Source organism: Hyperolius riggenbachi, chromosome 3 (assembly GCF_040937935.1).
Source record: "Hyperolius riggenbachi isolate aHypRig1 chromosome 3, aHypRig1.pri, whole genome shotgun sequence".
NCBI classification, from domain to species: Eukaryota; Metazoa; Chordata; class Amphibia; order Anura; family Hyperoliidae; genus Hyperolius; species Hyperolius riggenbachi.
Window position 1 is genome coordinate 12,580,533 of NC_090648.1, and position 26,595 is coordinate 12,607,127.

At 43.7% G+C, this 26,595-nt stretch overlaps 1 protein-coding gene across 6 annotated transcripts in view; it reads right to left on the bottom strand.

The window, feature by feature from the left end:
- EPO (erythropoietin) overlaps positions 1–26,595 on the bottom strand; it is a 105,634-nt gene that overhangs the window by 19,832 nt on the left and 59,207 nt on the right. The window contains exon 1 of one of the 6 annotated variants that reach the window (XM_068273864.1): positions 19,363–19,469. The exons of 3 other annotated variants lie outside the window; for them this stretch is intronic. Coding sequence is in view for 1 of the 3 variants with exons in the window: in XM_068273858.1 (XP_068129959.1) it covers positions 4,589–4,610 (22 nt within the window). In the remaining 2 variants the exon portion in view is untranslated. Of the gene's footprint in view, positions 1–4,588; positions 4,677–16,691; positions 16,743–19,362; positions 19,470–26,595 lie in introns of those variants that run through there. 2 more of the 6 variants (XM_068273865.1, XM_068273858.1) reach the window with 2 other exon arrangements.

The following is a 26,595-nucleotide window of genomic DNA, read 5'->3' on the forward strand; positions in this document are numbered from 1 at the left end:
CGCATGAGGGTAACAGCAGTCCACATGAAGGGCATGAGGGTAACAGCAGTCCACATGAAGTGTATGAGGGTAACAACAGTCCACGTGAAAAGTATGAGGGTAACAGCAGTCCGCATGAGGGTAACAGCAGCCCACATGAAGGGCATGAGGATAACAGCAGTCCACATGAAGAGTATGAGGGTAACAACAGTCCACGTGAAAAGTATGAGGGTAACAGCAGTCCGCATGAGGGTAACAGCAGCCCACATGAAGGGCATGAGGATAACAGCAGTCCACATGAAGAGTATGAGGGTAACAACAGTCCACGTGAAAAGTATGAGGGTAACAGCAGTCCGCATGAGGGTAACAGCAGTCCACATGAAGGGCATGAGGGTAACAGCAGTCCACATGAAGGGCATGAGGGTTACAGCAGTCCACATGAAGGGCATGAGGGTAACAGCAGTCCACATGAAGGGCATGAGGGTAACAGCAGTCCACATGAAGGGCATGAGGGTAACAGCAGTCCACATGAAGATTATGAGGGTAACAGCAGTCCACATGAAGATTATGAGGGTAACAACAGTCCACATGAAGGATATGAGGGTAACAGCAGTCCACATGAAGAGTATGAGGGTAACAGCAGTCCACATGAAGAGTATGAGGGTAACAGCAGTCCACATGAAGAGTATGAGGGTAACAGCAGTCCACATGAAGGGCATGAGGGTAACAGCAGTCCACATGAAGGGCATGAGTGTAACAGCAGTCCACATTAAGGATATGAGGGTAACACCAGTCCACATGAAGGGCATGAGGGTAACAGCAGTCCAAATAAAGGGCAAGAGGGTAACAGCAGTCCACATGAAGGGTATGAGGGTAACAGCAGTCCACATGAAGGGTATGAGGGTAACAGCAGTCCACATGAAGGGCATGAGGGTAACAGCAGTCCACATGAACGGATTGGGCTCACAAGGCAGCCAGTTTGCCATATATACACAGTCTGCGGTTTCTCTGCTATCTAACAAGGACCTGCCCCAGTAATGTAACCTTACTGTATCCCTAAATACATTTCCATTTTAGTTATTAGTATTAATAAAACTTGTGTATTTCTAAATTATACTTACATTTAAAACAGAAAGAGAGAAAGCAGTTGCTGATGTAATACCTGGTAATGGATTTGTTGTAGAGGCACCTGTAACATGTCGCCCCATCCCTGTGCTGAATACTGGACCTCTGACCCTTCACTCCATTAACCCCATCCCTCTCACTCATTCCAAGAACGGCCTGGGATTTCCCAGATTCCTGAAGGAAGATGAGACCACAAAGTGACCTCTGGTGTCTGTGAACTCAGATGCCCTCTGTCGATCATACAAACAGCTCAAGGCCATGGCGCCGTAGGCAGCACTCCTGAAAACCCCATAGAAAACGCATACTTAACAAAATACACCAGACTCCAGCCTGACATTTAACCACTTCACCATCAAGGGGTTTTCCCCTTATTGACCAAAGCAATTTTCACATTTCAGCATTCCTCCCATTCATTCACCAATAACTTTATCACTACTTATTACACTAAAATGATCTATACGTTTTTCCTTTTTGCTACAAATTGGGCTTTCTTTGGGCGGTACTTATCGCTAAGAATTATTTTGTTTACGTTTTAAGAAAATTATTATTTAACAATTGTTATTATTTAAGAAATAATAAGAAACTATTTTTTTAAAGAGGAGCTGTTAGGTATAAGGTCTCAGAGAAAATAAACACATATATCAGTAGCTAAAGATTGGCTGTACTTACATTACATATGCATTTCACTGTCCACGTTTGGATTTCACAGAATTTGTATATAGTATATGCAGAGATAGATGCTCCTGACAGCTCATGGCAGGCTCCATGTTTTTCTGTCAAATGTGTCGTCATGTCCTGCCTGATTCCTGATCACAGATAAGCTCCTTCTTGAACAACACGGTGTGCAGTGAATATTAATGAGCCATGTGGCTAGGAACAATAGCTGACTCCTGCAGAGTACTCTGCCCCGAGATTTATCAGTGCTACACAGCTAGACTGATTACAAGCTTCTGTAACGTCTCATTAGCAGCCGAGGGGAGGGCCCCAGAATGCTTTGCAGTTTAGCTGCGGCTTGCGTCTTTATGGGTCTATAACAGCCTTTAAGATAAGCACACATCAAAGGTAACTGAGATGTTTATCTTCACTAATGGCTTTTGAGCTTCCTTCTAAACTGTTTAACACAGGAGAATAGAGGTTTAAATTAGCTTCTGCAGCCTGACAGTTACTCTTTAACATTATAGTTTTAAAATAAAATATGAGACAGTAAATATTAAATATAATTTGCTATTACAACATTTAACCTCTTGAGGACCACAGGTTTACACCCCCCTAGAGACCATGTGGTTTTTTTTTTTTTTTACAATTTAGCACTACGCAGAGCTGGAACAAAGTCCTCCAGCACCCAAGGCTGAGACACCAAAGTGCGCCCCTCTATCCCTACCTACCTACCAACCATTACACACTGATTGCTGTTAGACTAAGACCCCTCCCTCATCCCTCCCACCCCAGCCGTCACACACTGATTGCTATTAAGGCCCATACTCACGAGTGACATTTGTCGCCGCAACACGCGGCGCGCGCGTGTTGCGGCGACAGGTCGCCCGTGAGTATGGGCCGCCGCACGCGCGCGCACCCCGAACTGTCGCCCGTCGCTCATGTCGCCAGGCGATTGAAACTTTCAATCGCATGGCGACAGTCGCCGCTGCCCCCCCGCCGCAACTGTCGCTAGTCCGCGTGAGTACGCGGACTAGCGACAGCAACCTCCATGTAGGTACATGGAGCTTCCGGCGGGGGGAGGAGGAACGTCAGCGACAGCTTCCGCCTTGCCGCTGGTCCCTCTTCCGCGTGTGTACGCGGAGGGACCTGGCGAGAAGCTGTCGCCGGCCTGTCGCCCACACGCTCACGTGTGCTGGCGACAGGCCACATTTCTCGCCCGTGAGTATGGGCCTTTAGACTAAGGCCCCGTTCACACTGCACGTGTTTCCAGCCGCGTTTTGGAAACGCGTGCAGGTGGCCGACACGCACGACATCAGACATTGCATAGAGTGCAATGTCTGATGTTCACACTGCATGCGTTCCGGACCTGTGCGGTCCGGGAACGCATGCTGCATGCATTTTTTGTAAAAACGCATGGCTGTCCCATTCACTTTTCAGTGATGGGATCAGCCACGCAACGCACACAAACGCGGATGGCGTGCGTTCGTACGCGTTGCGGTCCGCACGCGTTCCGCACGCATGGCCATCCGCGTTTGTGATGTGAACGGGCCCTAAGAGGTACCCCAGGGTCCCCAACACCTTAATCTCTAGTTATCTGGCTTGCAGTCACTGCCATGTATCCCCTTTTCTTATTTCTCTTTGCTTAAAACACAATAGGGGAATGATAGCTGAGTGAGTTGTGCGCCCCCTCCTACACTGCGCCCTGAGGCTGGAGCCTTTCTCGCCTCGGCCAGGCCTTGGCACTGCGCCACGTTAACGGTGTATTGCTCGCTCATACAACATAGCACCCAAATTAATTTTAGCTCCTTTTCTTGCCACTAATGGAGCTTTCTTTTGGTGGACTCTGATCGCTGCTGCAATCTTCATTTTTTTTTTTAATTGATAAAAAATTATCCTTTTTGAAAAAAAAAAAATTCTTTTATGCACCCTCCCCCCCAAATTGGCCCTAGGCTGCGATCCGTACACTACACTTTGCCTACATCGCATAGAACTATATCAGGGATTAGATTGTGAGACTATCCGAGGGACAGTTTAGTGGTAGTGACACTCTCAGTTCAGTGGTGCGCTATATCGCAGCACTGTACACATTTAAATTACCTTTTTTTTTCCTAATTTCAGCCTGCCAGCTCCGATCGAGGCTGGCAGGCTGTTCATGCCAGCTCCCTGTGTTGTCTGCAGGGAACGGGCGCTTGAGCGAGCGTAAGTTACCTGCAAATCTCACGAGGACCGCAATGAAATGAGCATGAAAGAGCAAAAAGATGCCAGGTAAAAGGTATTGTTTAAAAGGAAACAAATATGGCAGCTTCTATTTTACCCTCACTTCAGTTGTCCTTTAAAGGATACCCGAAGTGACATGATGAGATAGACCTGGGTATGTACAGTGCCTAGCACACAAATAACTATGCTGTGTTCCTTTTTTTGCTTTCTCTGCCGGAAAGAGTTAAATATCAGGTATGTAAGTGGCTGACTCATTCCTGACTCAGACAGGAAGTGACTGCAGTGTCACTTCCTCACTGATAAGAAATTCCAACTATAAAACACTTTTCTAGCAGAAAATAGCTTCTGAGAGAAAGAAAGAGATAAAAAGGGGAATTTCTTATCAGTGAGGGTCACACTGTAGTCACTTCCTGTCTGAGTCAGCCACTTACATACCTGATATTTAACTCTTTCAGACAGAGAAAGAAAAAAAGGAACATAGCATAGTTATTTGTGTGCTTGGCACTGTACATACCCATGTCTATCTCATCATGTCACATGTCACTTCGGGTATCCTTTAAGTGCATATAGAGAAAACTAGAGACCTAATTAAAAAAAGTTTTATACATACCTGGAGCTTCCTTCCGCCCCATGCACACAGATCACTCCCACACCGCCGTCCTCCGCTGCCTGCAGCTCTGGTATCGGGTCCCGTTAGTTCTGCCAGCCATAGCAAGTCTGTGCAAAAGAAAGTGCACCCTTTACGTACAGTGGGATGCAAAAGTTTTGGCAACCTTGTTAATCATCATGATTTTCCTTTATAAATCGTTGGTTGTTATGATAAAAAATGTCAGTTAAATATATTGTATTGGAGACACACACAGTGATATTTGAGAAGTGAAATGAAGTTTATTGGATTTACAGAAAGTGTGCAATAATTGTTTAAACAAAATTCGTCAGGTGCATAAATGTGGGCACTGTTGTCATTTTATTGATTTCGAAACCTTTAGAACTAATTATTAGAACTCAAATTGGCTTGGTAAGCTCAGTGACCCCTCACCTACATATGCAGGTTAATCCAATTATGAAAGAGAGTATTTAAGGGGGTCAATTGTAAGTTTCCCTCCTCTTTTAATTTTCTCTGAAGAGTAGCAACATGGGGGTCTCAAAACAACTCTCAAATGACCTGAAGACAAAGATTGTTCACCATCATGGTTTAACTTTAGGGGAAGGATACAGAAAGCTGTCTCAGAGATTTCAGCTGTCTCCACAGTTAGGAACATATTGTGGAAATGGAAGACCACAGGCTCAGTTCAAGTTAAGGCTTGAAGTGGCAGACCAAGAAAAATCTCAGATAGACAGAAGCAACAAATGGTGAGAACAGTCAGAGTCAACCCACAGACCAGCAACAAAGACCTACAACATCATCTTGCTGCAGATGGAGTCACTGTGCATCATTCAACCATGCGGCGCACTTTACACAAGGAGATGCTGTATACAGAGGAAGCTTTTTCTCCGCCCACAGCACAAACAGAGCCGCTTGAGGTATGCTAAAGCACATTTAGGCAAGCAAGCTTCATTTTGGAATAAGGTGCTGTGGACTGCTGAAACTAAATGGAGTTATTTGGGCATAACAAGGGGCATTATGCATGGAGGAAAAAGAACACAGCATTCCAATAAAACACCTGCTACCTACAGTAAAATATGGTGGTGGTTCCATCATGCTGTGGGGCTGTGTGGCCAGTGCAGGGACTGGGAATCTTGTTAAAGTTTAGAGACACATGGATTCCACTCAGTGTCAGCAGATTCTGGTGACCAATGTCCAGGAATCAGTGACAAAGCTGAAGCTGCGCCGGGGCTGGATCTTTCAACAAGACAACGACCCTAAACACTGCTCAAAATCCAGTAAGGGCCCGTTTCCACTAGTGCGGTGCGGAATCGCTGCATAGCACCGCTGACGAAATCGCATGCGGATGTGATTTCGCATGCGTTTTTGCCGCGATTTCGCATGCGATTTCGCATAGGCAAGGTATATGCGATTTTATCCATGTCACTGCCTGTGTCATTTAACATTACTTTCAATGCGAAATCGCATGCGAAATCGCGGGAAAAAACGCATGCAAAAAACGCATGCGATTTCCCTATTAAATACATTGCCTGCGATTCGCCTGCATTCCACACGCAGGCGAATTCTGCAGGCTCTACCGTGCAGAAAAATCCTGCACAGAAAAACGCAGAAGAAAACTGACAAGTGGAAACAGGGCTATCCACTTGTATTGGTTATGCGAATCCGCATGCGGACAACGCATGCGGATTCGCTCTAGTGGAAACGGGCCCAGAGGCATTCATGCAGAGGAACAAGTACAATGTTCTGGAATGGCCATCTCAGTCCCCAGACCTGAATATAATTGAAAATCTGTGGTGTAAGTTAAAGAGAGCTGTCCATGCTCTGAAGCCATCAAACCTAAATGAACTAGAGATGTTTTGTAAAAAGGAATGGTCCAAAATACCTTCAACCAGAATCCAGACTCTCATTGGAACCTACAGGAAGCGTTTAGAGGCTGTCGTTTCTGAAAAGGAGGATCTACTAAATATTGATTTCATTTCTTTTTTGTGGTGCCCAAATTTATGCACCTTCCTAATTTTGTTTATAGGGGCACTATGGTAAAAAATTGTAAAATGTAAAATATGTGCAAACATAGACAAATAAGAAGTAAATTTTTTTCCAGAGTAAAATGAGATATAAATTACTTTTCTCCTATGTTGCTGTCACTTACAGTAGATAGTAGAAATCTGACAGAAGTGACAGGTTTTGGACTAGTCCATCTCTTCATAGGGGATTCTCAGCATGGCCTTTATTCTTTATAGAGATATTCCCTAAAAAGGATTTAAACAATGATGCTGGCCAGCTTCCCTGCTCCCTACACAGTTTTTGGCAGTTGGACAGAGCAACTGACATTCACTAAGGGCTGGTGCACACCGAGCGGCTTTTTGGGCGTTTTCAGATCCGCTTGCGGCTGCGGATCTGCTTGGTCAATGTATCTCAATGGGGTGGTGCACACCAGAGCGGGAGGCGTTTTGCAGAAACGAAAAATGCCTGGGTGAGGCATTTTTTGGATTGCGGATGCGTTTCTGCCTCAATGTTAAGTATAGGAAAAACGCAAACCGCTCTGAAAAACGGCACTTCAGAGCGGTTTTGCAGGCGTTTTTGTTACAGAAGCTGTTCAGTAACAGCTTTACTGTAACAATATATGAAATCTACTATACTGAAAACCGCAGCAGCAATCCGCAAAACGCTAGCAAAACGCCTCATAAAAATAAAAAAAAGCGTTTAAAAATCTGCTAGCATTTTGCGGATCTGCTAGCGGGTTTTGGTGTGCACCAGCCCTAAGTGCTTTTGAAAATAATTAAATCCCTGAGAATCCCCTATGGAGAGATGGACTAGTCCAAAACCTGTCGGTTCTGTCAGATTTCTACTACTTACTGTAAGTGACAGCAACATAGGAGAAAAGTAATTTATGGCTCATTTTACTCTGGAAAAAACATATTTGTATATGTTTTCACATATTTTAAATTTTTTTGCCATAGTGCCCCTTTAAACAATTATTGCACACTTTCTGTAAATCCAATAAACTTCATTTCACTTCTCAAATATCGCTGTGTGTCTCCTATATGATATATTTAACTGACATTTTTTATCATAACAACCAACGATTTATACAGGAAAATCATGACATTAACAAGGTTGCTCAAACTTTTGCATCCCACTGCATCTCTCTTGTGGCCACAGGAGAGATACGTAAAGGGTGCACTTCCTTTTGCACAGACTGGCCGCGACTGGCAGAACAAACGGGACCCGATACCGGAGCTGCAGGCAGTGGAGGACGGCGGCGTTGGAGCCATCTGTGCGCATGGGGCTGGAGGAAGCCCCAGGTATGTATAAAACTTTTTTTTTTTTTATTAGGTCTCTGGTACACTTTAAAATAACTTAAAATGAGGCACTGATCAATAATACTACTGATTTGGCTTTTCTTTTCAAACACAAATTTATTGCTGCCAATGTTTACATTACAAAAATGAGCCAGGAACAGCAGGTACTATTCATTGTTTACAGATGTTATCATCACTTCAACAGAGATACAATAATCAATTACAGTGCTGCCCATAATTATTCATTCCCCTGGCAAACTTTGACTTAATGTTACTTTTATTCAACCAGCAAGTTCTTTTTTTGACGGGAAATGACATAGGTGTCTCTCAGAAGATAATAAGACGATGTACAAGAGGCATTGTTGTGGGGAAAAAAAACATTGCTCAGCTTTTATTTACATTTGAGCAAAAATTGTCCAGTTCAAAATGATTCTTACCCTTCACAGTCTGTGGGAAAATCCAAAGTTCTATACCATTCCAAATAGTCCAAGCTGTTCTAAAGCATCCTAATTACCCTGATTAATTAGGAACAGCTATTTTGATCAACTTAACATGTGAAAAAAGCAGCTCTCTGCAGTTGGTTTGTGGACAGTCCTGGCTAAGACAGAGAAGCTCAGTGAGGACCTGCGGCTGTGCATTGTGGCTGCTCACAAGTCAGGAAAAGGCTACAAGGCCATTTCCAGTTAAGGAGGTTGGTGGTGGGGGAGTGTCTTTTATGGTTAGGGGTCAATGGGGGTCTTTTAAGGTTAGGCATCAGTGTGTGTATGTGTGAGTGGGAGGCTCCTTTAAGGTTGCTGTGGGGGTCTTTTAAGGTTAGCATTGCAGGGGGTTGGTTAGGCATCGGTGGTGGTTAGAGTTAGATGTCAGAGGGGGTTGGTTAGGCATGGGGGGTGTAGTTAGAGGTAGCATTGGCATCAGAAGGGGGGTGGTTAGGGTTAGGTGTCGGGGGGTGGTTAGAGTCAGGCATCGGAAGAGGGGGTGGTTAGGGTTAGGTGTCGGGGGGGTGTGGTTAGAGTCAGGCATCAGAATGGCTTTAATCATCTCCCGCCTAGACTACTGCAACACCCTGCTCTGTGGCCTTCCAAAAAACAGGCTAGCACCTCTCCAATCCCTACTAAATTCAGCGGCCCGCCTCATTCACCTTTCCACACGCTCTTCCGATGCAGCCCCACTGTGCCGTTCTCTCCACTGGTTACCCATTACCCAGAGGATCCAGTTCAAACTCCTGACTCTAACATACAAAGCCCTCCACGAGTTGTCTCCTCCATACATCTCCTCACTAATCTCTAGATATTGTCCCTCCCGCAACCTCCGCTCCTCCCAAGAAATTCTCCTGGCCTCTAAGCTGCTCACCTCCTCTCATGCTCGCATCCAGGACTTTACACAAGCATCATCCCTTATCTGGAACTCTCTTCCACAACCTGTAGGTCTTGCTCCAAACCTGGGCATCTTCAAACGCACTCTTAAAGCACACCTTTCAGTTAAGCTTATAACACTCTATAGCCCTTATTTACTTATCTGTCACAATGTGATCAGAGGCAAAGAATCACTGCCTCATCCATCCTCCACCCCCTTACCTAGTGTGTCCCCCACTACCCATTAGATTGTAAGCTCGCAAGGGCAGGGTCATCCTCCTAATGTTTACTGTTTTTGTAACAATATTTGTGCTGCTTGGAACTCTGCTGTACATTTGTTAGTCGTATCTATGTTCCCCTTGTCGTCTTATTGTGCGTTGTAAAGCGCTGCGGAATATGTTGGCGCTATATAAATAAATAAAAATAATAATAATAATTTCTAAATGTTTTCAAATTCCAGTGGCTGCAGTGCAAAGTATTATTAAAAAATACAAGATGTTCCGCGCTGTGGAAATTCCAACAAGGCCATCCTGGTTAATCTGGGCTCTGCTGGTGGCAATGCCTCAAGGCAGACAATCCAACGGACACTGCACAATGCTGGGTTCCAGGGATGCAGGCCAAGGAGGACGCCACTTCTCCAGATAAGGCACACAAAAGCTCGCTTGGCCTTTGCAAATGCTCATCTGGACAAATAAGAAGACTTCTTGTATCCTGTGTTATGGTCAGATGAAACAGATTGAATAGTTTGGTCACAGTGATGTTTCCTTCATTTGGCGTAAGAAAGGAGAAGCCTTAAAGAGACTCCGTAACAAAAATTGCATCCTGTTTTTTATCATCCTACAAGTTCCAAAAGCTATTCTAATGTGTTCTGGCTCACTGCAGCACGTTCTACTATCACCATCTCTGTAATAAATCAACTTATCTCTCTCTTGTCAGGCCTGTGTCTGGAAGGCTGCCAAGTTCTTCAGTGTTGTGGTTCTGTGATGCATCTCCCCCCTCCAGGCCCCTCTCTGCACACTGCCTGTGCATTATTTAGGATTAGAGCAGCTTCTCTCTTCTCTTATCTTTTACAAGCTGGATAAATCCTCCTCTGAGCTGGCTGGGCTTTCACATACTGAGGAATTACATACAGGCAGAGCTGTCTGCACTCTGCAGGAAGAAACAGCCTGACACTTCAGTGGAAGATAGCTGCAGGGGGAAAGAAACACACAAATGATCTCTTGAGATTCAAAAGGATGGCTGTATACAGCCGTCTTGTGTATGAATGTATTTTCTATGTGTGGACATACTGTTTATCAATCTACTTCCTGTTTTGGTGGCCATTTTGTTTGTTTATAAACAAACTTTTTAAAACTGTTTTTAACCACTTTTAATGTGGCGAGGAGCGGCGAAATTGTGACAGAGGGTAATAGGAGATGTCCCCTAACGCACTGGTATGTTTACTTTTGTGCGATTTTAACAATACAGATTCTCTTTAAACCCAAAGAACACCACCCCCACTGTCAAACATGGTGGTGGGAACCTAATGCTTCAGGGGTGTTTTTCAGCCAATGGACCAGGGAACCTAATCACAGTAAACAGCACCATGAAAAAAAGAACAATACATGAGGATTCTCAACGACATCAGGCAGTCTGCAGAGAAACTTGGCCTTGGCCACCAATGGACATTTCAACATGACAATGACCTAAAACACACAACAAAAGTGATGAAGAAATGGTTAGCAGACAACGGCATTAACGTTTTGGAGTGGCCCAGCCAGAGTCCTGACTTGAATCCAATTGAGAATATGTGGAGCGATGCTAAAGATCAGAGTGATGGCAAGAAGACCCGCCAACCTGAAAGATTCGGAGCTAATTGCTGAATGGGCAAAAATACCCGTAGAGACATGCAAAAAGTTGGTCTGCAATTATAGGAAGTGTTTGATTGCTGTAATAGCCAATAAAGGCTTTTCTGTTGATTATTGAGAAGGGTATGAATAATTTTGGACTGGACACTTTTTGCTCAAATGTAAATAAAAGCTGAGCAATGTTTTTTTTCCACAACAATGCCCCTTTGTACATCGTCTTATTATCTTTTGGGAGACAACGATGTCATTTTCCCAAAATTACTTGCTGGTTGAATAAAAGTAACTTTAAATGAGTTATCAGGAGAAAAGCAAAGAAAAGCTTTACTCACCTGGAGCTTTCTCCAGCCCCTAGCAGCCGACTGTCCCACGCTGACCACTTCGCTCTCTGCTGCCGTCCCGGGCTCTCCGCATGGTGCAAAGGCCAAGGTCCTTACTGCACCTTCATGAAGCACGCTGTCAATCATGGCCACGTTGCCCGCGGCGTACTGCACAGGCGCAGTAAGGACGACCTCGAGGCCTGCCTCTGCACCGTGCGGGGAGCCCGGGACGACGGCAGAGAGGTCGGCGTGGGACAGTCGGCTGCTAGGGGCTGGAGAAAGCTCCAGGTAGGTAAAGCTTTTTTTTTTTAATGTTTTGCCTGATGACTCATTTAAAGAGAAACTCCGACCAAGAATTTAATTTTCTCCCAATCGGTAGCTGATACACCCTTTTACATGAGAAGTCTATTCCTTTTCACAAACAGACCATCAGGGGGCGCTGTATGACTGATATTGTGGTGAAACCCCTCCCACAAGAAGCTCTGAGTACCGAGGTACTCCTGGCAGTTTCCTGTCTGTGAACCTTGTTGAACCTGTGGGAAATAGCGGTTTACAGCTGTTTCCAACTGCCAAAACAGCATGCAGCAGCTACATCACCTGCCAACAGTAAAAATGTCACCATGTGATAAATGTCAGCATGTAAATCATAGTTACATAGTTACATAGTTATTTTGGTTGAAAAAAAGACATACGTCCATCGAGTTCAACCAGTATAAAGTACAACACCAGCCTGCTCCCTCACATATCCCTGTTGATCCAGAGGAAGGCGAAAAAACCCTTACAAGGCATGGTCCAATTAGCCCCAAAAGGGAAAAATTCCTTCCCGACTCCAGATGGCAATCAGATAAAATCCCTGGATCAACATCATTAGGCATTACCTAGTAATTGTAGCCATGGATGTCTTTCAACGCAAGGAAAGCATCTAAGCCCCCTTTAAATGCAGGTATAGAGTTTGCCATAATGACTTCCTGTGGCAATGCATTATACATCTTAATCACTCTTACTGTAAAGAACCCTTTCCTAAATAAATGGTTAAAACGTTTTTCCTCCATGCGCAGATCATGTCCTCTAGTCCTTTGAGAAGGCCTAGGGACAAAAAGCTCATCCGCCAAGCTATTATATTGCCCTCTGATGTATTTATACATGTTAATTAGATCCCCTCTAAGGCGTCTTTTCTCTAGACTAAATAAACCCAGTTTATCTAACCTTTCTTGGTAAGCGAGACCTTCCATCCCACGTATCAATTTTGTTGCTCGTCTCTGCACCTGCTCTAAAACTGCAATATCTTTTTTGTAATGTGGTGCCCAGAAGTGAATTTCATTTTCCAGATGTGGCCTTACTAGAGAGTTAAACAGGGGCAATATTATGCTAGCATCTCGAGTTTTTATTTCCCTTTTAATGCATCCCAAAATTTTGTTAGCTTTAGCTGCAGCGGCTTGGCATTGAGTACGATTATTTAACTTGTTGTCGATGAGTACTCCTAAGTCCTTCTCCAAGTTTGATGTCCCCAACTGTATCCCATTTATTTTGTATGGTGCTAGACCATTGGTACGACCAAAATGCATGACTTTACATTTTTCAACATTGAATTTCATCTTCCATGTATGTGCCCATATAGCCATCCTATCCAGATCCTGTTGCAATATGACACTATCTTCCTGAGAGTTGATGATTCTGCACAATTTTGTATCATCTGCAAAAATAGCAACATTGCTCACTACTGCATCTACTAGGTCATTAATAAATAAATTAAAGAGCACTGGACCCAGTACAGTCCCCTGTGGGACCCCACTGCTAACAGTCTCCCATTTTGAGTACGATCCATTGACCACAACTCTTTGTTTTCTGTCCATTAGCCAGTTCCCTATCCATGCACACAGACTCTTCCCCAGTCCTTGCATCCTCAACTTTTGCACCAGACTTTTGTGGGGAACAGTGTCGAAGGCCTTTGCAAAGTCCAAGTATATCACATCTACAGCATTCCCAATATCCATATTAGCATTCACTATCTCATAAAAGCTGAGCATGTTAGTCAAACAGGACCTGTCTTTAGTAAACCCATGTTGATGCTGAGAAATAAGATTATTTTCTACTATGAAGTCATGTATAGTATCTCTTAGTAACCCCTCAAATAGTTTGCATACAACTGATGTTAAGCTTACAGGTCTATAATTTCCTGGATCTGATTTTTTGCCCTTCTTAAATAATGGGAAAACGTGGGCTGTACGCCAATCCACTGGGACTCTGCCAGTTGCAAGAGAGTCACAAAAGATAAGATAAAGGGGTTTATCTATAACTGAACTTAATTCCCTTAGGACCCGAGGATGCATGCCATCCGGGCCAGGTGCCTTGTCTATTTTTAATTTATTTAGTCTTACCTTCACTTCTTCCTGCGTTAAAGGGACTCCGAGCAGTGCAGAAACTATGGAACTATGCATATAATTTTAAAGCTCTCTTTCTCCTCTTTCCAATGATATATAAACCGCCGCCCTACGCCTTTTAGTTTTCGCTATTTTCGTGATTGAAATTGCAGCGGCCATGATTTCAATCGCGAAAATAGAGAAAACTAAAAGGCGTATGGCGACGATTCAGGTGTCATCAGAAAGAGGAGAAAGAGAGCTTTAAATGATATCCATCTTTCCATAGTTACTTGTATTACACAGGACGACACTTTCCCCAGTGTCAGCAGCTCCATTCAGCAGAATGGAGCTGCTCACCTTAGGAAAAAGTCGCCCTGTGTAATACAATGTAACTATGGAAAGATGGATATCATTTTAAAGCTCTCTTTCTCCTCTTTCTGACAACACCTAAATCGTCGCCCTACGCCTTTTAGTTTTCTCTATTTTCGCGATCGAAATCGCGGCCACGGCTATTTCAATTGCGAAAATAGCGAAAACTAAAAGGCGTAGGGCGGCGGTTTGTATATCATTGGAAAGAGGAGAAAGAGAGCTTTAAAATGATATGCATCTTTCCTGAGTTTCTGCACTGCTCGGAGTCCCTTTAAGTATTTAATATTACAGTTAGAAGATTGAGACTCTTCTGCCTCTGTAATTTGCAACAGTGCTGTTTCCTTTGTGAAGACAGAAGCAAAGAAAGCATTTAATAACTCTGCCTTACCTTGGTCATCCACCATTGAGTTCCCACCCTCATCCTTTAGGAGTCCTATACAGTCAACCTTTCTTTTTTTAGAGTTGATGTACTTGTAAAACTTTTTTGGGTTAGATTTGATATCCCTAGCGATTTGATTTTCAGCTACGATCTTTGCCAGCCTAATTTCTTTTTTACAATTTTTATTGCACTCCTTATAATTGCTTAGTGCAGCCTCGGTCCCCTCCTGTTTTAGGACCTTATAGGCATTCCTTTTCCTCTTCATTTTATCCCTAACCTTTCTATTTATCCATAGAGGCCTTTTTTTATTCCTAGACATTTTGTTTCCATATGGGATATACATACTACTATATTGATTGAGAATAAGTTTAAAAGCTTGCCATTTCCCTTCAGTGTCTTCCCCTTGTAGTACATTATCCCAGTTCACCAAACTTAGTGACTGCCTAATTTGATTGAACTTTGCTTTTCTAAAATTCATAGTTTTAGTGATCCCGCTGCCCCGTGGCCTATCAGTCACCAAATCAAACGTTATCTGGTCTATTAGAAATGAAATCGGGGATTTAAAAGATTTTACAATGGGCAAACACTGACTAAATCATTTATACATATTTATTGTAAAAATGAAGCACTTTTTTATTAGATTATTTTCACTGGAGTTCCTCTTTAAGTCAAAATTTGTCAGGGGTATGAATAATAATAGGCAGCGCTGTACATTACTTGCAGAACAGAAACAGACAGTATAGTGTCCACTCAGATGGTGCTCTGTAGTCTGGCTGGAGCCCAGGGCAGATGCGTTACCACCATAGAGATCAGCACATGCTGCAGCTAGATTACTATCAGTACAGGTACAGAGTAGCAGCTTATACTGCACATACTGGAGGTAACAGAGATCAACACACACTGCAGCTAGTTTACTATCAGTACAAGCAAAGAGTAGCAGCTCATACTGTACATACTGGAGGTAGCAGAGATCAGCACACAGTGCAGCTAGTTTACTATTAGTACAAGCACGGAGTAACAGCTTATACTGTACATACTGGGGGTAGCAGGGACCAGCACACACTGCAGCTAGTTTACTATCAGTACAGGCACAGAGTAACACTTATACTGTACATACTGGAGGTAGCATAGATCAGCACACACTGCAGCTAGTTTACTATCAGTACAGGCACAGAGTAACACTTATACTGTACATACTGGAGGTAGCAGAGATCAGCACACAGTGCAGCTAGTTTACTATCAGTACAGACACAGAGTAACAGCTTATACTGTACATACTGGAGGGAGCAGCGATCAATACACACTGCAGCTAATTTATGTAATAGATTGCGGAAAAGCCGCCGCGCAGACTGACAGTGAGGCGGCTGATTCCGCGTCCAGCTCGGCGGTTTGCACGCAGCGGCGAGCGTCTGATGTGGCTGGGCCTGTTAGTGCACACAGATTGAGGAATACGCGCGCGCGCGCTGAGAGGCAGAACCTTTATGACAAACGAGGAGGGATCAGCTGACCAGGTTGGTCAGCTGATCTCAGAGCAAGTGGCTATTGGTTGATCAGCGATGGGTGGCGCCTGGGAGCGCCGCTCTATATATAGTTATTGCTGGTCAGTCTCAAGTTGTCTGCCATTGCGAACACTTACGTGAAAGCACTCAGACCTTAGTCAGATCCCACAGTGTGTTAGAACCAGGAGGACCTGGGAATTCACACTGAGCCAGATTACTTCTGTGTTATACTTTAGACTAGTTCCAGGGTGTTGAGACCACGGACCTCACACCCAAGACTAGGGATACTGTGTTACCATTGTATTATACTTCAGATTAGTTCCAGGGTGTTGAGACCACGGACCTCACACCCAAGACTAGGGATACTGTGTTACCATTGTATTATACTTCAGACTAGTTCCAGGGTGTTGAGACCACAGACCTCACACCTAAGACTAGGGATACTGTGTTACCATTGTGTTATACTTCAGACTAGTTCCAGGGTGTTGAGACCACGGACCTCACACCCAAGACTAGGGATATTGTGTCACCATTGTGTTATACTTCAGACTAGTCCCAGGGTGTCGAGACCACGGACCTCACACCCCAGACTAGGCATTGTTTGATATCTGTTATGACCTATTGCATTCCTGACTATCCTTCTGCTTTCTGATTCGGTACCTACTCATATCTGATTACCTGTTGCCGACCCTGCCTGTCCCTGGTTACCGAATCAGCCTTCTGTCTCTGTACCTTATCTGCCCGTGTGTTGCCGACCTAGCCAGCCCGACCTTGCGAGCTATCCCTCTCCATTGAGAGATTAGTCTCCAGTCCTGCTTGTGACGCCCACCTTCTAGGTGTCACTTAGCCACAGGGCCTTCCTGCTATTAAGCCTGAGGCTCCACCCCTTTTGGAAGTCTCAGGCTGTTGGAAGGTCTTCGCACTTCCCAGAGGGAGGTATTTCCCATACTGCCAAGGACCACCTGCTCCTCGGGTGGTCCCACTCAAAGTTATTACTGTTGCACCAAACACTCACACTATATAGGTGTCCAGAGGTTAGTTATACTTGTATTATTGGTGATTCTGCAGATCATCAATAATCAGGTATATATCTGTATTCTTGGTGATACTGCAGATCACCAATAATCAGATTCTCTCTGTGTGCTGACACCGATCGTTACAGTTTACTATCAGTATAGGCACAGAGTAACAGCTTATACTGTACATATCGGAGGTAGCAGAGATCAGCACACACTGCAGCTAGTTTACTATCAGTACAGGCACAGAGTAACAGCTTATACTGTACATACTGAAGGCAGCAGAGATCAGCACAGACTGCAGCTAGTTTACTATCAGTACAGGCACAGAGTAACAGCTTGTACTGTACATACTGGAGGTAGCAGAGATCAGCACACTTTGCAACTAGTTTACTATCAGCACAGACTAGCAGCTTATACTGTACATACTGGAGGCGGCAGGGATCAGCACACACAGCAGCTAGTTTATTGTCAGTACAGGTACAGAGTAACAGCTTGTACTGTGTATACTGGAGGTAGCCGGGATCAGCACATGCTGCAGCTAGTTTACTAACAGTACAGGCACAGAGTAACAGCTTATACTGTACATACTGGAGGCAGCAGAGATCAGCACACACTTCAGTTAGTTTACTATCAGTACAGGCACAGAGTAACAGCTTATACTGTACATACTGGAGGTAGCAGAGATCAGCACACTACAGCTAGTTTACTATCAGTACAGGTACAGAGTAACAGCTTATACTGTACATACTGGAGGCGCCAGGGATCAGCACACACATCAGCTAGTTTACTATTAGTGCAGGCACAGAGTAACAGCTTATACTGTACATACTGGAGGCAGCAGAGATCAGTACACACTGCAGCGAGTTTACTATCAGTACAGGCACAGAGTAACAGCTTATACTGTACATACTGGGAGTAGCAGAGATCAGCACACTTTGCAACTAGTTTACTATCAGCACAGACTAACAGCTTATACTGTACATCCTGGACGCGGCAGAGATCAATACTGCAGCAAGTTTACTATCAGTACAGGCACAGAGTAACAGCTTATACTGTACATACTGGGGGTAGCAGAGATCAGCACATACTGCAGCTAGTTTACAATCAGTACAGGCACAGAGTAACAGCTTATACTGTACATACTGGAGGCAGCAGAGATCAGTACACACTGCAGTTAGTTTACTATCAGTACAGGCACAGAGTAACAGCTTATACTGTACATACCGGAGGCAGCAGAGATCAGCACACACTGCAGCTAGTTTAGTATCAGTACAACAACAATGATAACCAGCGCTCACTATATTTTGAGCAGTGTTACACCCCAATTGGGGGAGCTTGATGAGTGATATTAAATTCTTGTAGCAAAAAACGGTATCACTCAGTCTACAATAAACACATATAATTTTATTGAATCTGCATACAAAATCATCCCCCCATTTTTTTTGCTTTAGTATCAGTACAGGCACAGAGTAACAGCTTATACTGTACATACTGGAGGCAACAGAGATCAACACACACTGCAGCTAGTTTACTATCAGTACAGGCACAGAGTAACAGCTTATACTGTACATACTGGAGGTAGCAGAGATCAATACACATTGCAGCTAGTTCCTGACTGTTTTCACAAGAATGGCACACGTATGGACTCAGGACAGGGAGAAGATACAGGGCAAAGAGCAGGTACAGGACAGGAAGCAGACACACGACAGTGAGCAGGTAGGTTCTGGGCAGTGAGCAGGTAGGAACAGGACAGGGGGTAGTTATAGGAAAGAAGGTAGTTACAGGACAGGGAGAGGATACAGGACAGTGAGCAGGTAGGTTCTGGACAGTGAGCAGGTAGAAACAGGGCAGGGGGTGGGTACAGAGCAGGGGGTAGTTACAGGGCAGGGGGTAGTTACAGGGCAGGGGGTAGGTAGGCACAGGACAGGGAGAACTTCAGAGGATTGGCACAGTATGGGGGTAGGTAGGCACAGGACAGGGGGTAGGTAGCTATAGGTCAGGGAGCAGGTAGGTACAGAACAGAGGAGGCCTCCATTTAGGTGGGGTGCTATGGAGCAGCCCCCCCCCCCAGGTAAGTAAATGCCTGCTTCACCCCCATAGCCCCTCACAGTTGACAAACCTCAATAAATGAGACGCTTGTTTGACAAGTGTTTTTTTAAATAAATATTGCTCAGTTCCCTTTAAGAATATTCCCTGTGCTTTTCCTTTAAACGCTGCAGCCCATGCTGAGCAGGCAGATGTGCGCAGATTAGTGAGCATTCGCAGACAGCTCCTGGCCTTTCCTGCATGCACAAGTAACAAAGATCACAGCATCCGCTGCACATATTTACATTGGCATTTTTAGCAAGGAATGTATAGTGAGTTCAAAGCCACATCCTCCTGCGGGATAATTATAGCATTGCAAGGCTCAGAGGGGAAATCTGCTGTGTAATGACTTCTATCCTGGAGGAAGACCACACAGACCGCCGCACAGAAGTCACAGATGCACTGCAACTACTTCCTGTCAGCAGGCCTCGCTGATCGACTCTACAATGATTGGGAGAAGGTTTATTCATTTAAACGGTGACTGAGCATGGAGGAAATCTCTGACGGTCTTATGAGGGTGGAGATAGTGAAGCAACGGCTGCCTGACTTTGTGTGGCTGCACAGAACGGTGCAACCCCAGCACTTCAGTCACTTCTCAGATCACTGCTGAGGTGGAAGAGTCAATTACTGATACCACAAGAGTACCACACTCACTATCACTTACTGATACCACAAGATTACTGCTCTTACTATCACTTACTGATACCAAAAGATTACTGCTCTTACTATCACTGATACCACAAGATTACTGCTCTTACTATCACTTACTGATACCACAAGGTTATCACACTCAATATCACTTACTGATACCACAAGGTTACCACACTCACTATCACTTACTGATACCACAAGGTTACCACACTCACTATCACTTACTGATACCACAATGTTACCACACTCATTATCACTTACTGATGCCACAACATTACCACACTCACTATCATTTACTGATACCACAAGATTACCACACTCACTATCACTTACTGATGCCACAAGATTACCACACTCACTATCACTTACTGATACCACAAGATTACCACACTCACTATCACTTACTCATACCACAAGATTACCACACTCACTATCATTTACTGATACCACAAGATTACCACACTCACTATCACTGACTGATACCACAAGATTATCACACTCACTATCACTTACTGATGCCACAAGGTTACCACACTCACTATCACTTACTGATACCACAAGGTTACCACACTCACTATCACTTACTGATACCACAAGGTTACCACACTCACTATCACTGACTGATACCACAAGGTTACCACACTCACTATCACTTACTGATACCACAAGGTTACCACACTCACTATCACTTACTGATACCACAAAATTACCACACTCACTATCACTGACTGATACCACAAGATAACCACACTCACTATCACTTACTGATGCCACAAGGTTACCACACTCACTATCACTTACTGATACCACAAGGTTACCACACTCACTATCACTTACTGATACCACAAGGTTACCACACTCACTATCACTGACTGATACCACAAGGTTACCACACTCACTATCACTTACTGTTACCACAAGATAACCACACTCACTATCACTTACTGATACCACAAAATTACCACACTCACTATCACTGACTGATACCACAAGATTATCACACTCACTATCACTTACTGATGCCACAAGGTTACCACACTCACTATCACTTACTGATACCACAAGGTTACCACACTCACTATCACTTACTGATACCACAAGGTTACCACACTCACTATCACTGACTGATACCACAAGGTTACCACACTCACTATCACTGACTGATACCACAAGATTATCACACTCACTATCACTTACTGATACCACAAGGTTACCACACTCACTATCACTTACTGATGCCACAAGATTACCACACTCACTATCACTTACTGATGCCACAAGATTACCACACTCGCTATCACTTACTGATACCACAAGATTATCACACTCACTATCACTTACTGATACCACAAGATTATCACACTCACTATCACTTACTGATACCGCAAGGTTACCACACTCACTATCACTTACTGATGCCACAAGATTACCACACTCACCATCACTTACTGAAGCCACAAGATTACCACACTCACTATCACTTACTGATACCACAAGATTATCACACTCACTATCACTTACTGATACCACAAGATTACCACACTCACTATCACTTACTGATGCCACAAGATTACCACACTCACTATCACTTACTGATACCACAAGATTATCACACTCACTATCACTTACTGATACCACAATATTACCACACTCACTATCACTGTTACCACAAGATTACCACACTCACTATCTCTGACTGATACCACAAGATTACCACACTCACTATCACTGACTGATACCACAATGTTACCACACTCATTATCACTTACTGATACCACATGGTTACCACACTTATTATCACTTACTGATACCACACGATTACCACACTCACCATCACTTACTGAAGCCACAAGATTACCACACTCACTATCACTTACTGATACCACAAGATTATCACACTCACTATCACTTACTGATACCACAAGATTACCACACTCACTATCACTTACTGATGCCACAAGATTACCACACTCACTATCACTTACTGATACCACAAGATTATCACACTCACTATCACTGACTGATACCACAATATTACCACACTCACTATCACTGTTACCACAAGATTACCACACTCACTATCTCTGACTGATACCACAAGATTACCACACTCACTATCACTGACTGATACCACAATGTTACCACACTCATTATCACTTACTGATACCACATGGTTACCACACTTATTATCACTTACTGATACTACACGATTACCACACTCACTATCACTTACTGATACCACAAGATTATCACACTCATTATCACTTACTGATACCACAAGATTATCACACTCATTATCACTTACTGATACCACAAGATTATCACACTCACTATCACTTACTGATACCACAAGATTATAACACTCACTATCACTGTTACCACAAGATTATCACACTCACTATCACTTACTGATACCACAAGATTATAACACTCACTATCACTGTTACCACAAGATTATCACACTCACTATCACTTACTGATACCACAAGATTATAACACTCACTATCACTGTTACCACAAGATTATCACACTCACTATCACTTACTGATACCACAAGGTTACCACACTCACTATCACTGTTACCACAAGATTATCACACTCACTATCACTTACTGATACCACAAGGTTACCACACTCACTATCACTGTTACCACAATATTACCACACTCACTATCACTTACTGATGCCACAAGATTACCACACTCACTATCACTGTTACCACAATATTACCACACTCACTATCACTTACTGATGCCACAAGATTACCACACTCACTATCACTGTTACCACAAGATTATCACACTCATTATCACTTACTGATACCACAAGATTATCACACTCACTATCACTTACTGATACCACAAGATTATAACACTCACTATCACTGTTACCACAAGATTATCACACTCACTATCACTTACTGATACCACAAGATTATAACACTCACTATCACTGTTACCACAAGATTATCACACTCACTATCACTTACTGATACCACAAGATTATAACACTCACTATCACTGTTACCACAAGATTATCACACTCACTATCACTTACTGATACCACAAGGTTACCACACTCACTATCACTGTTACCACAAGATTATCACACTCACTATCACTTACTGATGCCACAAGATTACCACACTCACTATCACTTACTGATACCACAAGAACAGAGGGGAAGACAATTTTCTTGCCAATGTTGGAATGTGACATTCAGCAATGTTTGGGGAACTGACTGGCTGACAAAGGCACAGTAAAGTTCACAACCATCACAGTAAGATAAACAGAACCTGGATTTCTAAGAAGCTCCAGATCAGAAGAACACCACTGACCCCGGCCTGGACTTTGCGTTACAGGCTGCTGATAGGTGGGAATCCGTCACGTAGATCCTGGGAGAATAGAGCAGCTCGAGGGTTACTGAAATAACCATGGATGAGGGACGTCTCTCAGTGAAAAAACTTTAGGCAAATGCAGCTCTTGCATTCGATCGGTCTTTTTCCCAGCGGATTAATTTAGCAAATAGAAAAAATAACAATCTTAGACCATTCCTACCAAAGACACAGAGTAATATCATGCACAATACACAGGTATGGGCATATTTCCCTGGACTAAATCCAATCCAATATCAGAGGGCAAAGTACTCCAAATTACTTGAGTTTGGTTCAGATGGATTGGCTGCCGCCATCCGTCCATGTTATTTACTGTCGTTTATTACTCTCTACAACTGTGGTGAGCAGAAAAGGAATCCCAGTGTTTGCAGAGGAACACAGATGGTGGGTGTGATGGATTCACTTGTGCCAGATGCGCCCCTTGCATGAAAGTGCGTGCACAATGACATGCTGCGGAATACCTCTTTACGCTTCAATTTTGCTTAAGAAAGGAAAATGTGGCTGTAGAAGGTTTTTACACTTTCCATAGGCAGGGTTGTAAATTTACCCTCAAAGGGGAAAGCTATAAAACCATTTCTTCTTCCTAGCAGGCCTGATTTCTCAGACCAGAGCCGGGACAAGGTCCTCCAGCACCCAAGGCTGAGACACCAAAGCGCGCCCCATCATCCTTGCCCCCCCAGCCGTCATACATTGATTGCTACTAGACTAAGAGGCGCCACAGGGCCCACAACCTCCCCAACACCTTAATATCTAGTTATCTGGCTTGCAGTCACTGCCATGTATCCCCTTTTCTTATTTCTTTCTGCTTCAAACACAATTAGGAATGACAGCTGAATGAATTCTGCGCCCCCTCCTACACTGCGCCCTGAGGCTGGAGCCTCTCCAGCCTATGCCTCGGCCCGGCCCTGTCTCAGACATCCACTGATCAGTTTACTGACAGGAGAAGTCAGGGAACCAGAAAACCTGATCTCTGTCGTAAACCACTGACTGATGAAAGCCACCATTTTCCCGTGTCCTGTCGTGGGGAGATGGAATCAAATGTCCTATAATTAACCTAGAAATAACTAACACAAACATATGTTTTTTATCTGAAATGCAACATAATAATAAACACATGTTTTATATCTGTGAACAGCAGAAAATACGAGGAACCCGCAGGTCTCATTCTCTGCGTGATCTGATGAGCTGACGCAGAGATATGATAACTTTATTATTTCATAACTCTTTCTCCCTCTAATGAGAGGGGTGTGACTGGTTCATGTGGCAGAGACTGACCATCTCTTATAACCATCTCCACCCTCCAGCGGAGAAAGGGTTAAACTGCTGGACACACAGTCGGGGTCCTTCTATGCCAGTCCATACCATCAAGGATTTGCTAGCCCAAATTGGACCCGAGCTTTTATCTTTGAACTATTACCCACAGAACTTTCAATCTTCTGCTTGGACTTACAATTCCCAAAGAGTACAGTAATTCTATAGACTGCGCTTAATGTATTCAGTTATCATTTTAACTTTGTATCTTTATTATTTTACTATATCAATCCGTTCATTGTTTTTTAAAAAATTTTATTTATTTTTGAGCTTTTTCTGTATACATTTTTATACATTTATTTTATTATAAAATAAACATTTAAAGGCCGCTTGTTTAACCTCCCTGGCGGTTTATTTATTTTGCCAGGGAGGCTGCGGGAGGGTTTTTTTTAAATTAAAAAAAAAATATTTCATGCAGCCAACTGAAAGTTGGCTGCATGAAAGCCCACTAGAGGGCGCTCCGGAAGCGTACTTTCGATCGCCTCCGGCAATCGAAAGTAACAAGATAGGCCGCAATGAGCGGCCTATCTTGTTTCGCTTTCCTCGTCGCCATGGCAACGAGCGGAGTGACGTCATGGACGTCAGTCGACGTCCTGACGTCAGAGCCGCCCGATCCAGCCCCTAGCGCCGGCCGGAACTGTTTGTTCCGGCTGCTCTGGGCTCGGGCGGCTGGGGGGACCCTCACGCGGCGGATCGCCGCGGAGCGGCGGCGATCGGGCAGCACACGCGGCTGGCAAAGTGCCGGCTGCGTGTGCTGCTTTTTACAGAATTGGAATCGGCCCAGCAGGGCCTGAGCGGCGACCTCCGGCGGCATACCCCGAGCTCAGCTCGGGATTACCGCCAAGGAGGTTAAGTGCTTGTTGTGAATATCCTCTGAAAAGAATCCTGCTGTTTAGGAGAGGTTGCTACCGTACCTGTTTTATTATTATTGTTGTATATTGTTATACCTATGTAATGACACTTCCAAATCGTAATAACGCTTGACTGTAATTGCGAAGTTTTGCACAGAATTTTGCGTAATGGTAATAAGCAGATTACAATCATCAGTAACAACCAGGAACAGGTCCGGAAAAATGGTGACACATTTTGCTAGTGGTTAACCACTTATTAAACATCCGACAGTCCCAGGGGCGTAGATATACTTACCTCGCCGCATATAAGCCTTTCACCCCCTGTGCACATTCTCATCACCGCAAGTTACTACACAAATCAATGAATGGGAGCAAAGTTCCCATTCACCAGTCTAAGTTCCTGTGATCTAAGATCACCTGCTTCAATAAGATGCTGGTGGTCATAGACAAAAGTGAAAGTAAAGCATACACACATGTGTATGCAGTGAACAGTACACACTAGGAATAAAGAGGGAGGGGACATCTAGTGGCCAAATATTAACATTACACCTACACACATCCCATTAAATGAATATACAAAAAAAAACCCATTCATTAAAGGGAACCTTAACTGAGACTGATATGGAAGTTTTCTTTTAAACAATACCAGTTGCTTGTCAGTCCTGCTGATCTCTTTGCAGTAGTGGCTGAATCCCACACCTGAAACAAGCATGCAGCTAATCCCGTCTGACTTCAGTCAGAACACCTGATCTGCATGCTTGTTGAGGGGCTGTGGCTAAAAGTATTAGAGACACAGGATCAGCAGGAGAGTAAGGCAACAGGTATTACTTTAAAAGGAAAAATCCATATCCGTCTCTGTTAGGTTCCCTTTAACCCCTTACCTCCTCTCCCATAGTTGCCAAAATAAAACCCTTTTCTTAAAAAAAAAAAAGTGACATAAAAAAATAAAAAAAACATAAATAGTTACCTTAGGAACTCAACTTTTTTAATATATATATCACAAGGGTTTATTGCTGCTATTTTTGCAAATAAGGGGCTATATGCAATTCACTTTATTACCTTTATTTTATACTATGTGATATTTTCAAAACTTGTTGTAACGATTGGTGTCAGCAAATACAGATGTCTGGTTATTGAGTGATCTGCAGTATCACCAATAATCCAGACACTATACCTGATTATGCGGTGATCTGCAGAATCACCAATAATGCAAGTATAGCAACCAACAGGAGAGATAACTAATGTGTAGTGCTTGGTGCAACAGTAGTACT